The sequence below is a fragment of the Branchiostoma floridae genome, chromosome 8 (genome assembly GCF_000003815.2).
Source record: "Branchiostoma floridae strain S238N-H82 chromosome 8, Bfl_VNyyK, whole genome shotgun sequence".
Lineage (NCBI taxonomy): Eukaryota > Metazoa > Chordata > Leptocardii > Amphioxiformes > Branchiostomatidae > Branchiostoma > Branchiostoma floridae.
Window position 1 is genome coordinate 19,378,421 of NC_049986.1, and position 14,675 is coordinate 19,393,095.

Here is a 14,675-nt window from a genome sequence, read left to right on the forward strand (position 1 = left end):
CCTTTCATACTTTCATAAAAGTGCGTACAAAGTTGTACCTGTAGACATTCCACAAGGGTAGCTACCTCACTACAATCTAAACTTTGACAAAGTGCTCAACAAGTTTACATATTTAAGTATGCTTTTATACTGTGTGTTTTGTTGCCTTGTCAGTCATTTTTGATGATATTCCAACCACAGTTTCAATTATTACACTATCAATTTAGATCTCAGCGAGATCGCAGTAGCTCCTGCCTGGCTCCACAGGTGGCTGGAAAGATAGAAATTGGCCAAATAAGACAGAAAACATGCCTGAGGAGTTAGGTCGCAAACTGTACTCCCGGGCCATCTAACTCTTCTGGCGTGTTTTCTGCCTTATATGGCCAATTTCTACTATTTCTCAGCGACCTGTGAAGCCTGATAAAGGCTCATATGGCAACTAGAAAAGAATTGTATCGTGTTAATATTGATACCGCAGCTGGAATATCATGGAAAATATAAATGCATGACTGACGAGACAACAAAGTCAAATCACACACGTAAGGTTAAAATGTTGGCCTGACGACCTGACCACCTACCGAGTCAGAGAGAGGGGGTCCGTAGTAATTGGGTCAGGCTGCCAGAAGTCAATAATTGAGGACGTGGACATCGATTTCTGCCGCCTCAGCACAATTCTGGGTATCGATTTCTCCAAGGTGAGTTGTTCCTATCGGTTCTGCTACGCGCACGGGTGAAGTCTGGTGTTAGGACCCAATTATCAGAAGGTCACCATTGTCACAAGCTTGAAGGTTAAGGTAAAAGTGGTCCCATGACCTTCTTGAGGCCGTAGACTCAGTAGTTTATCATCCACTGCGTGTCGGGTACAGTATTGCAAACTGAAGCCCACCCCTCAGTTATTCTGCCGCCTTTGTAGTTATTCTGCCGCCTTTGTTTTCTATTTGCTCTTGGACAGACGAGGACAATGTGGCACTGTACTTAAGTTAGTATCTTATATCAACAGTGCAGACAGAAGGTAAAGGTACTCTTTTCTTTTACCTCCCCAACCGAAGTCAGGTACCAATTTTTACACCTGGGATAAGTGAGGAAGGTCGTTCAGATGCCTTTCCCAATGGCACAACGGCGGGGATTTAACTCAGGACCTATAGATACGCTCTACCAGTTACACCACACACGACGCTACAACAAAATTTAGATAACCATTTTACACCTGGGTAAAGTAAATGACGTCGTGTTAAGTGCCTTTTTAAAGAACACATAGTCCAGCCATGATCCACAGATATCGATCGAACCCGTGCCCTCTTGATTTCGTGTTCGCTCGCCTAGCCACGAGGCCATTCGCCCCCACATCCGGTGCTCGACGCTCGACGCTAAACCTTATCTTTACCTACTTTTTGCCGTAACACCAAAGTCGTAAAGCAGTGTTATAGCACGAAAAACCTGCCTACAGCTAATCTCAAGGTCACCAGGGTTAAGTGAAGGTCATGAGGGGATCCGAAACTTTTACCAGGGTTTTGACCTCCTGACCTTAGAGAGGCAACGTCACTTTCAATTTTAACGCCTCGATGACATAAAAGGCGTGCTTACGTTTTGTACACGGTAATTTCAACTAGAATCGGAGCTGTCATGTACCATATTCTGACATAAGTGGAGCACTAAGTCTTATGGACGTCTTTTATTTGGCATTTCTTCATTGGAGAATATTGAAGAACACGATGTCAGTTCGGAAACTGCTATTGTGGCTTATTCAAAGGCCATACATGCTACACGAAGGTCATTACTTTTAGCGAACTTCATGTTATGGATGCTTTTAGCCCCTCTGACCTCAGGTAGCAAACGTCCCCTGTAATATTCAAACTCACCGAGTTTAGGGCACTCTTTGGTATTGCAACGTCGCTTCCTATTTTCAAAGACGCTTTAAAGTACAGAGTGTTGGCTGTGTTGCACACAGTAGTTTGAAGCGTATTGCACTCTCGATGTTTTAATGCTCACAGCCACTTCTTATGGGATCGATGTCACTTTAATATGTATCATCATCTTCGCGAGCGCAGTCAAAGAGCGACAATCAACAAAAGTTGTTGATGCTACAGTTTATTTTTGGCCTCAAACACATGGTACTCCATGCTGTCTAGGGGTGTACTTATGTAGTGAATACGTAATTCGTTTGGAAAAAAGGAGGATTGTAAGATGATGGAGGCCCATACGGTGTTTTGAATAGTGCGAATTATAAAACTCATTGCACAGGCAGGATTGTTATTTTCACATTTTATTGAGTCCTTAAGTTGACTCTCTCCCCTCTCTCTCTATTTATCAATCTATCCATCTATCTCTGACACGCACACGCAAAGTTTCATCAAATTGTATAATTAGAGGAAATCTTTTATGTTGTGAGATTATGGAGGCTCGTGCGGCATTTCTAAGCCATGTAAGAACTCACCCCGGAGGTGTGGTTGTTATTTTCGCGCTTTGTTGAGTCCTTAAATCTGTGTTAATCGATTTCCATGGAAACGGAGATTTGGATCAGTCCAGAAGTGGGTCGTGCGCTCAATTATAGAAGACCCTGTGGGTGCAGTGAGTTATTGGGAGATTACCGGAACAGGGGTGCCTATTGGTGCTGCGGCTGTGGAGCAGGATTAAGGCATTGGTACAAAAACAGATTTCGCTCAACTGCGCTTTTTTACGTAATTCTTTTCTGGTGTCATTCTTAAGGGTTTAACCCAATGCAACATTCGTAGCAATTCTGTATCTATATAGCCGGTATAACCACCCTTTGACGTAACACACCAGCTTCGCAGGCACGCGGCGCGGCAACAGCTGGTTATATTACACTGGACGACCTGTTACACCTAACTTTTGCACATCTATCTTTGCACAATGCAGTGATGTTTTAACCATATTTAGACATATCCATGTACCTATAATGTTTGTTAGGACTCTTTCCTGTTACATTTTTTGTCACCCGCTTCTCTACATTCGAGGTGTCACTTGAATCTGTAGCAAGTTATTTCTTTTTTATTTGCTCTAGGACAGACAAGGGTAATGTAGCACTTTATTCGAGTTAGTATCTTATTAGTCAGTGCTACATACAAAACACAAACAGAAGATAAAGGTAGTAATTTACTTGGAGGAAATCATTTATGTTGTCTGTCAACGTTGGCGGCGTTGACTCCTTGACATACTGCCAAAGATTCCTGAGGTGTACAGACAAAGTAAAGACAGAAGATAAAGGTAGTAATTTACTTGGAGGAAATCATTTATGTTGTCTATATAACGTTGCCTAGATCTACTTCTTGACATACGGCCAAAGACCCCTGAGGTGTACAGACACAGTACAGACAGAAGATAAAGGTAGTAATTTACTTGGAGGAAATCCTTTCTTTATGTTTTACATATAACGTTGCCTTGGTCCACTCCTTGACATGCGGCCAAAGACCCGTGAGGTGTACAGACACAATAAAGACAGAAGATAAAGGTAGTAACGCACTTGAAGGAAATCATTTATGTTGTCTATATAATAATAATAATCTTTATTGCAAAGTCATACCCGAGGGCTAATTGCAGACAAAGAAAAGTAGTGATATACATAAAGCATCAGAGAATGAACATCAGATCTATAGATAAATAAAAAGAGAAATAACGTCTAATCTAAATCTAATTCTACTTAGGCTATTTGATGGGTTTGACTTCTTTTCCCGCAGTGGAAGATGAATCGTCCAACATTTTCATATTTAGAGGGGTTGGACGATTCAAGCAGAAAGATTGTTTTTTGTTGATCGGTGAGGTGAGAAAAGCTTGGGAAAGATTTGTAGATTTTAAGGAAAAGTTTGTTTCTTTCGGAATCGTAATGTGTACATTGACATAATAATATATAACGTTGTTTAGATCTGCGGCCAAAAACCCCTGAGGTGTGTGGCAGTATGCTGGTTAAGCCCTACCCCTGATTAGGTTCTACTGTAGCAGAGTCCTGCTGATTGCGCTTGTGGGGCTCCCTTTGTCCGCTCCTGTTTCACGCAGCTGATGAGGGCAAATAAGGCTGGCATGGCCATCTGATGTGGTTCTCTTTGCGTCACCCCCTGAAATTTCTTTCTCCTCTTGTCAAAGCCCGCCAAACGTGATTCCAGAATGACAGACGCGCGTGCATTGATTTTGGCATTCCTTCCATGACAGCAAACACGAAAAGTCAAGTCACTAGCTCTGGAAGAGTGACAGTGACCAATGGCAATGCTCTAAGCAGCCTAACAAGTGGAGGCAGTTGCTTCAAGCCATACTAAGAAGGCCACAGCAAGTAAATTGTATGGATGACACCCAGGCGCTCATTAATTTTCGCCTGATTTAAGAAAAAAATAAGATTTTCTTCTACATGGATGGTCAGATAGACCGAAATGGGTAAAAAGGTTGTGTTGTAAGCTAATGATTGTATGTAGATGTGACATTAGAGAAGTACTGTAGCCTTGGCTGTAGTTGTAAAAGTGAAACTTGGTGGATACTTGTAAGAGTGCCACCGATATGGAAGTCAATGGTGTAGTTGCCAAATTGATAAATAGTGCCAGTCTACCAGACTAGGATCACGTTTACTACACTAATGCACTTATTATAATACAAGAATAAGTGACTTGTTAGCTGTGGTGACATATTTTTGTCACTTCATCTCTTGTTACAACATTTATTGTGTCTACGTATACTTTGAAAATTTTGAAGTTTTTTTTTTTTTTTCATCCATCTTGTTGTTTTTTTCCGCTATCTCATTAGATTTGCAGTCTGCAGAGGATGGCATACAGAGAGTTTAATTGCTGTGGCCTAAGCTTTTAACTGTAACTTACATCCCTCTGACGAGAACACCTAATACATGACAAGTCATCTTCGATACAGAAGGACTACCAACATTCTTACATTTGTTTAAATGTAATGAATGTTCAATAGTGTAAACACGTATGTCGATAACCTTCCTTTGAGAAACTAGATCAATTGGTTTTTCTTGCCCTCCCTCAGTTTTCGGGACGTGTCTCTTAATTAGGCCAAGAGAAAATAAGCAATTAAGACGTAATTGCTAACCATCTAAGGAGAATCTACTGACTCATATAGGAGGCAATTTCAGAAGTCGTATGTCTCTCGAGGCAAATCTGAGTTGAGACGAGCATCTTCTCTTGAGGAGAACTAATTTGTTTTCATTTTGCACGGGCTTATGTGCGTCAGTTTTTGGTGCTGATACCGCGCAAGATAGATAAAACTGTCAGCCTGGCGGTAGAGTATTCTCCATCACAGCATATCAACGTCAGGATTTGCTACATGGACTTTTCAGGGCCGACTGTGGGGATACGGTTACTGATATACTTCAAAGATATCTAAACCTTGGTTTATGTAACATTACGATAACTTCTCGTAGTCATCTGTTTGTGCAAAGCCAGAAGATAACCGTTCTGTGGCGCAACACACCAGCTTTGTCTGCACGCGGCGTGGCAGCAGCTGGTTATGTTGTACCGAACAAAGTAGCCCATACATCTGTGCAGATGTTTGGGGACGTGACGCCCATCTCCATTTCTGTAGCCCTTGGGCCACACGTCTGTGCAAGCCACCACAGCAGGGGGGAAAGTCCGCTGGTACTTTACCGAACAACCTGTCGACATATTTATCATTCGTATGACTTTTCTGATATTATGCACTGTGTCACATCAACCGAGTGATGCTTGCTGCTGGTATTTCAGAGTAGGGCAGAAAAAACGAGTGCGATTTACCATGAAGATCCGCCTCAAGGTCAAACACTTGTATTCAAGGTCATACCCTCCTAGATGGCAATCCTTTGTAAACGAGTTAGGCGATTTCCACCTAGTACATGTATGTAGTCATATAGTATATCGCCCAGGCCAAATGCCAGCTTTTAAGAGCTTATGTGGGGTTAATATTGCCTTATCCGATTTTAAAGAAAAAGCTGTCTGAACTACGTACCTGTCAACAAAGGCTTTTCCCGCGAGATGCTGCCGTTGCCAGGGACAACCGTGGCGGCGTTCTGATTGGCTGATTGCGCGCATGTCATCTATTCCGAACACCAATCATCTCGTCTGGCCCAGCCCAGCCCCGGGGTTTTCTCTCTCCCCCGCGAGAAAATCCAGTCGCAGCGACACCAGCGCGCAGAGTAGCGTAGAGACACCGCTAGGCGAGCATCAAGCTTAAGCGCGGTACGTACGTAAACCCCACAGGAACCACACACACACCGCCAACCATGCTGCCGCTCATCCGCAAGTACTCGCCCCTGTTCGGCGGCTCGCTTGTGGACCTGACACAGGTGGAGGAGGAGCGGACGCCGCCCGCGGAGCCAGCGGGGCTGCGCAGGGTCAAGACCGAGAGGGGGAAGCCGAAACAGGGCAGGCCGCGCAAGAAGGAGCCTCTACGGGCCACCAAGTCCCATCCCATCGGCCGGCCCGCCCCGCAAAGCCCCTTCGTGCCGCCCGCGGTTTACCTGCAAGACTACGAGAGGTGGGAGGTTTCCCTCTGTCTTTAACACTAGTACCCTTTTCTTAAGGTAGCAGATCTGCTACAAAAATGTAAGAGGCCCTAATATAGCTGATCTAGTAGTGCACTTAATGTGGTATCCTTATCAAAAGATCAATAGTTGCAAGTAAGGGGCACATTCATCTGTTTACCTTTAACTATTTACCTGCAAGGCTACGAGAGGTTGGAGCTTTCTCTCTGTGATAAACATTTACCATATTCTCAGAATCTATCTGCGCCAGGATATCAGAGCTTTTTTACAAAAATGTAGAACACCCTACGATCCCATTTGACCCCAATATTACTAACCCGGCAGTGCACTTAACGTGGTATCATAAAAAAGATCAATAGTTAGTAAGGAACCCATCCAACTGTTTGCCCTTAACTGTTTTCTCTGTAAATAGACCGCAGCGAGACTCAGGTATTGACCAGTAACGCCAGGGAGGTTGGGTGAGGTGTTTTCGGCGAGGTGTTAACGCAGAGAATTGCTGTCAATCGTAGAAAATACAATACCAATGGGGATCCTTACCATCAGATAGGGCATTAAAGGTAGTAGGCAAGTTTTGAGGATAACTTTACCTTCATAATTTAGACGTAACTGTATCACTGCTGCCTTTTATAGGTCGAATAGCCTGGTAACATTACAGATGTAGAACACGCAGTTCTGTTTGATCTCTGTTTTATGTGTATGCAGCCAGGCAGGACAGTTTGATGGATTGCATTTGTGTACGTGTGTGTTTATGTGTGCAACTAGCGCTTTATGCTTCATGCTTCGCCTTCTTCATTGACCTGCCTATAGTATTCAGCAGTTGATTGTATACGAACCCAGTGATGTATGAATCTATTAGGACCGCAGTCACAATCTTATCAACCACACAGGTAATGGTGCGGTGGTTGCACCAAACTAGAAATGCTTAACTCAATGTTTGGCCCGGCCACAAACGGCTTTGTGAGTTCTTCAGTTTCCATGTAACATGTTTGCGCTGCTGATTGGGAAAGAGAACATTTAAATCAGCCCCCGGGCAATGTTACGGCCTAATATAACTCCGCCTAAATTGCGCAGTCGTCTCAACGAGTTTGAATCGTTATTTCATCGGCAATGCCGGCGCTGTAAGCTCCGTGCATTTTTCAGGCTTGCCATTTAATCCTGACTGGCTGAGGTGAAATATTGAGCCCGGTAGGCGGGCGATCCGGCCCCGAATATCGACTAATTCTAGCCTGGCGATACGTACACATACCCCTGCTCTGTGATGTTACATCCCGCCAGCTATAGGAGTGAATTATAGCAGCTTTCTCTTGTGTCCAGTTTCCCTTTGAAGATGCTGTGGAGATCCATCATCGTTCATTCTCTAAGTGGCATCTTGACAATTGCGAACAATCAATAATAGAGGGCAGGGAAAGACCCCGTACTGTAAACAGTACACATTGGTTCGTCCCCCACCCAATCTAATTTGTATGGGCTGTTTGCCTTGATTGTTATGACTACATTTAAAGGGTAAACCCTCATTGTGCCTCTGTTTGACATTTCTGTTGTAATTTGTTCTTTTTATAATTGCAAATAGGTTATAAACTACACTAATACACCTACATGAAGTACGCCGAGATGGGTTAATGGTAACGTTATGCTTGAGCTATTACATATAGATTACATCAAGATATATTCAGAGGGCAGTCAACAAGGTACTAGGGCTCCTTTGCTTATCTACTATTTCCCCATGTGTCAAATTGTTTATGATCCCAGGACCCCGATCTCTCGTCAACAGTGCCCTAGCCTTACCCTGACCTTTTTAAGTGGAGTAGCCATGATATTATATTTCAGCCTGGTATGGTATTCTCAATGTGTTTTAGTGTTACGCCACAGATATGATAATCTGCAAACGATTCTAACGTGACCCCATACTTGTCCTACCTATACCATGGCAACGCTGGAACACAATGCAGAGTACCCGACCAGTATGAAATACTTAAGGTCATTCTGTACAATGTCTCACTAATCATAGAGAGATATGATGAAGATGAGTAAGGTTTATCAGCATTACCTTGTCACGGTAAAACTTTGTTTATGTCGAAGGGCCAAACTGGTAGATAAAAAAACACAACTGTAACTTTTTCACTATTCTTTTCTCTGCCTGGTAGTAGCCTGGAGGCCATTACAACATCATCCAGACACTAATTAATAATGATGTATTGAGCAGAACGCGGGGACTAATTCTATCAATCACGTGTACTTTACCGCTCCGTTTTAATCTCATTCCGGCTGCAGTCGTCGCTAATGGAAAGTAAAGTACAGGTAATTATGTGAACTCTGCTCGCTGTAATGTATTCCTGCGGCAGTAATGAATGAAGAAATAGCCAAGACCATTATGCTGCTCGTTTAGGTCTAAAAGGCAAGAAGTTATTTCCATTAATCACAATTTTGAAAGGTATAAATTATTTGGCTATGGCTTTGCTTGTCTTCCGCTGTCTAAGTATTACGCAGATAATGAATGCATTCAATTAGTATAGTTTTCAATCTAAGACGGAGTTGGGAACTATATGACCGCGGAATCGGGTTTTGATGGCTCTCATTTCTTTCTAATTTTATAAAGTAGCGGGTCTATTTCCCTTAGATTTGAAAATGAATCACAGTTTGAAACTTTGATTGAGAGCAAGTCTCCTGGTATAGCTTGCAGGGACCCCTACCGTGATCTTGTCTCCACGGATGACAATTCAACCGCTCTGAGCTGATTACTTCATCAGATCAGTAAAACTTCTATTCTATGCTGATGATCCTCCAGATTTACTTCCCTCTCCAGTGTGATTTGCTGTGGTATGCCACATTTAGGTGAGAAATGACCCCAAACCCGCAAAGATACTGGACATGTGCCACATAGAGGCTTGTGCAACCTATCATGAACTCAGCAGGACAAGCAGAAGCAGGTGCTCTTAATGTGATATATTAAATCTTTTCTTTGGTTTATAATGAAAAGGCGGACAGAAAAGACTGGAGGGGGTGCCGGAAGAATCATGAGCAGGTGCTAATAATGATATTTTCAATAAGAGCTGTTCTCACTTCATTTCTTACTCCTGCGTCCTCGTTGAGTGCACTGTAAACTAGCACACGAAAGTATTACATTCTATATGAAACCTTTTGAAATGTTGAACCCAAATGTCAACAGAACGACGCCTGGCTCGTGCATTTGATGTGAGATGTTTGGCAAAGATATATAAATAGTCATCGTAATAGGCAAACGTGCACCCTTCTTCTTTTCCATGTACGCAAACCTACTTCTAGTGACCATTCAAGAGAAGTGAAAAAAAAACAGACAGGTGGTCGCTAAAGACGGGATTCTTAATACTTGGATGAATGGGAAAATGGTCCAACGAGTGTTAGTAATGTGTTTCTTTTTCACAGTGTTCAAACTGAGGTATCCAATAGTACAGTTTTAGATGCATGTCCCTAAAATCTAAAAGAGTCCAAGTGGCACAGAGCGCTGTGGTGTTGGTCATGGATATGGCTGTCACCAGGTACAGTGGTTGTTGAGGAGTCGCTAATGGAGATACGACCATCCCTGACCGCCACAACCCTTACATGTGTCACCTTAGCAAATGCCCCTAAATTTTACGCCAGTCCCACCCGATCACTTGCTATTTAGGCCTATATCGTTGCTGGTCAAGCCTTTGACTCTTAACAACAAATCCACTTCTACAACCCGAAAACTAATTTGTCACAGTCTCACAGAACATATTTGTCCAGGTCCGTCCCTACCCTATAAGCCCGGTTATGGGAGGTTTATATCATAGACCATAAAACAAGTGCGCCGACTCCTGCGAATGTGAGTAGGGGCATCGTAATGATGCAAAGACGTGACATCCGCTGGACAATCAGCACGGTTTACGAGTGTCTCTGATGGACCTTGCTACAAGCGTGACAGATAAAAACCGAAAGAAATAGACGGTTTTATTGGGCTGTGACTCACCGGGATTGTTTTTATGACCATGTCGTTAGGGTAATAGGAGATGGATCAGGTACCTCCCTCGTTAAACATGAAGATAACTCGTGCAATACTTTCCAGTTCAGTAAAACTTGGCAACGCCGGTGTGTGAATTGTTGATGGTTGTTTGCTGACTACGGCAGTCTCAGGGCCACGGTGATATGATTCTACTGATAACGTTATAACCAGCAAATTTAAGTCCTACTTGTTGCGCAAACATCTTGAGTTCCCAATTGGTTTCTCCGCAAAGCATTCATTTCTTTCTTGGTTCGTTTTCAACATTTGTTTGCTTGAGGCTGTCGGTTGCAAAGTTGTCAACAGATTTTGTCGTTAACATGAGATTCTGTTTCGTACACATCATCATCAGTTCCATGTTGTTTTTCCCGTAAAGCATTCTCTTCTGGCTTGCTTCGTTCTCGACATCTGTATGCTTTGGGTTGTCGCTTGCAAAGTTGTTTGCATAGGATTTCGTCGGTACATTTACAGGACATCAGATACCCTCTCGTGAAAAATGGCGATATCTCTTACAATATTTTCTCACTATCATGTATCCCGGCAACGTTGTATGAACAGCTGATGGTTGTTTGCTGACGGTGGCAGTCTGGAGAGCTGTGCTGATGTGATAACAGAGAGACTTACAAGTGTGCCGCGTGAATGATTATCTTTTTTTTTTATCTAGTTGCTTTGGACATCTTATTTACTAAATATTAACATGCCGCCCTCAGCATTTTTTATGACCTGGTTGTTTCAGCATTTGTGTAGTGCATCTTATATGTATGTTGTCTTATATGTTTACAAAGCGTAATTGCAAAGTTGTTTACATTTGTACGACATACCACCCTATCCATGTGTAAGGCAAAGTGCGTCAACAGATGCTCCCTTATTCATATACACCCGTTAGTTCTCCCTGAAGTTCAATAAGTTGTCAGTAAACCCTTGAAATATGAAATATATTTACATCGATACATACCACCAACGCAATATACTTAATTCTGTGTTTAAAGACACTTATTTTCTGAAATAGTGAAATTTAGACCAACGTTTCATACTACAGAATGGTACATTTTACACGAGCTACTAGTGACTTGCATCAACATGCCGACCACGTAATACAGTATTGGATTACACAGAAATAGGGCCGTCCTCAATTTCATCTGTTTCCACCGCCCAGCGTTTCAGCCGCTCTGTATTGAGTCATTACACTAACAGTCGCTGTGCCGTTGGCCTGTCGATCGACCTGGGGATGGAGCGAGCTGTTTCGTCCCGTTTATGTCAACTGTGAAACCCAGTAGCGTTTCCAAATCTCTTGGCACTCGGCTGAATTTGTTTCTCTGGTACGAATCGACAACATTTGTCAACAGTCGAAACGTCTTTCAAACCGCCCAACAGTTGATCAAACTAGTCTTGTGAGACCATTAATTGGCATGGCTCTGCTTATTAAAACCCCATTCCACTAGGACGGCGCTCTCGCCGCGCTCTCTCTGCGACCGAACAGATCGCACAATGAATTGCATACTATTAGAAAAAGAACAAATCTTTATGTGTTTTGTCATCTTTTCAGTCAACTTTTACATTTTGTATAATATACCCGTTACGAAAGCGACGGTAACACACAGCTGTTTTAGGTCGCAGAGAGAGTGCAGAGCTATGGCAGCCTAGTACACAATTAAGGGGCCTAAAGGGCTACATGTTAAAGTTGTGCCACGTACCTTCTGCGGATGAGAGATGATTTTGTCTTTGAACTGATATTTCAAGAACCACATATTCGCCCCGCCTTTGTATATACCCTATTCCCGCCACGTACGTCTGCCAGGCTAGCGTTTATAATTGCCTTATGTTGAAATATGCTCTTGAAGTATGATAATCCCGGACAACAAGGCAATCTGTCAGCGGATTATTCTGCTCGTTTTTAAGATGTTGTTTGTTTGAATCTGAGTCAGTGAGTTATTGACATCATTATCACCATAGTTACTCAATTATCATCGTCACCGTTAGTCGAACTTGACGTTGAGAACAGTCCCTGTACAACGTCATTACCTGTTTTGAGCTCGAGATCCTCTATTCTGGACTAGTTTTACGAGACTAAATGTACGGGGAAGGGGGTATGGTCTCGCTCGCATACGTCGTTCGACCGCCTTACACTTACAGCTGCATTACTAAGGAAAGGACTGTCTTAAATCCTTGTCAGTGGTTTCTTCTGTCTCAACCTGATAAAAATGTAGTGATGATATGACAACAAAAATAAGAAGATTGAAGAAGTCTGATTAAAAATTCTCATTAGACGACTTACGATGAAACTGACCGCGCCGTATGTTGGTAAATCTGGCACTACCCTGTGTGTGATTCTAAATTCAAGACACTGCAAGCAACCTTGACGACACACCCATAACGCCTTTGCCGTGGCCTAATCTAACACCACTTTGCAATTGTCTGTGCGGCAGTACCCCAGGCAGTCCGGGGTTCAGCTGGTTAACCTTCCTGTCGTCTGTCATCATTCCTCATGTCCCACATGCCTGCTCACGCCCCGACGCGCGCCCCCATCGCTTCTAACCGCCTCATGTCCCACATGCCTGCTCACGCCCCGACGCGCGCCCCCATCGCTTCTAACCGCCTCATGTCCCACATGCCTGCTCACGCCCCGACGGGCGCCCCCATCGCTTCTAACCGTGTCAAGGCAGACAATACAAACTTATTGCTTTAGTAAGGGGGCTTGTGGTTGTATACAGTATCAGGCCTAGGGTTCCAACTTCAATGTTGTCATTGTACAGGTATGCGCAATCATTCAGACACTCTTCTAATTCGTACCATTTAGAAGCATTCTGGTCCATTCTGAAGGCATTAAGTCAAGTTGGCTGATACATGTAGAAGGCAGCTCTTTCCTTGACACCAGACCAATTATTCCTTATAGTCACAAAGCAAGATTGTCGCTTCTTTAATTACCGCCATTAATTTTCACTGCCGGGGACAAGTCTTTACTAGTGTCCATGCGTGACCCCGAAAACTGGCCCTGAATTGAAACTGCAAATATGTATTTATCTTTGATCAAATATACCATTAATAATACTAATGAAAACAGCTATCATTGGGGGCAAACATACGCACATCACGGCAGAATTAGATCTGCTTGTACTGCATTATTGTTAAGGCCCCCTCTCACTTGACGTGCGGCACGCTTGCGGCATTGCTGCGTTCGTTCACTGCGGTACTGTTTTGTTATTTTCTCCGATTTGTTATAATTCAGATATTGCGCAATACGTAAAAGTGTGACATAGAAGACCACAAAATACACAACAAGTAAGAAAATTCGTTCTTTATCTCTGAAATTCGTTGAGCATCTTCCGAACGCAGCAATGCCGCAAGCGTGCCGCACGTCAAGTGAGAGGGGGCCTTTACCGCCTAGCTGTACCGCAGACCAATTTTCACACGCTGGTAAATGCTTATAAACCTGTTTGCAGATATACAGTATGCAAACGTCGATATCTCTAATACATTTATATCTCATATATACACAGCCTGTAGCTGATTGAGTCCTATTAATCATCCAGACCATTTTGACCGGCAGTTAACGTTACAATCTGACTTTGTTCTTTCCTAATCTATGGACTTAAAACTCTATCCCTAACCTCTAGCCCTACCCCCAAACTCTTACCCCCCAACCACAATCCGAATCTATCATTGTCTTCTGTAACATGGAACAGTGTCATAAACTACTTTCCATCACGAGCAAAACAGAGATCGCGGCCCGTATGACATTATTCGGTCCATCTCTGCTGTATGTAGCAAATAACGTATATCACCACCTCGCACTGTACTTCTAGCAATGTGTGTGCCCTTAGCATATTGGCGTTGTTATGGCCTGCAGTGCATTCTATACTACTGTTGGCAGTAAAGAAAATTTACTGTGAAACGAGTGTCGGATTAGTAGTGTGAAGACAACAGTCGTAAGTACCCTGGTGTGCGCGATTTACACGGTTTATGACGACGGATGATCGTCGTGAAAGCTTCGAGAGGCGTAAAATTCTGCCCAAAGAAAATCACCCTGAGTTAGGGCGTAATCACGAGTAAATCTTTGACAACAAGCCTCGCGTTTTGGATTAATGTTTCTCGGCCTTTTTTGATGACCAGACGCTATCAAATCAACGACAGGAATGTTGTTGGATCACCAAAGGGTCATAAATGTTGTGTACATTTTGGTATAAAGGTGGTATCTCACTGCACTTGGGGCACCGGTGCGGCACT

The 14,675-nt window shown here is 43.2% G+C and overlaps 1 protein-coding gene across 1 annotated transcript in view; it reads left to right on the top strand.

Annotated features, from left to right (window-relative positions):
• The first annotated feature begins 6,141 nt into the window (after positions 1–6,141).
• Positions 6,142–14,675, top strand: part of LOC118420763 (GTPase-activating Rap/Ran-GAP domain-like protein 3) — a 96,474-nt gene continuing 87,940 nt past the window's right edge. The window contains 1 exon segment of the mRNA XM_035827738.1: positions 6,142–6,447. Within this exon segment, the coding sequence (XP_035683631.1) occupies positions 6,194–6,447 (254 nt within the window). The 5' untranslated portion in view covers positions 6,142–6,193.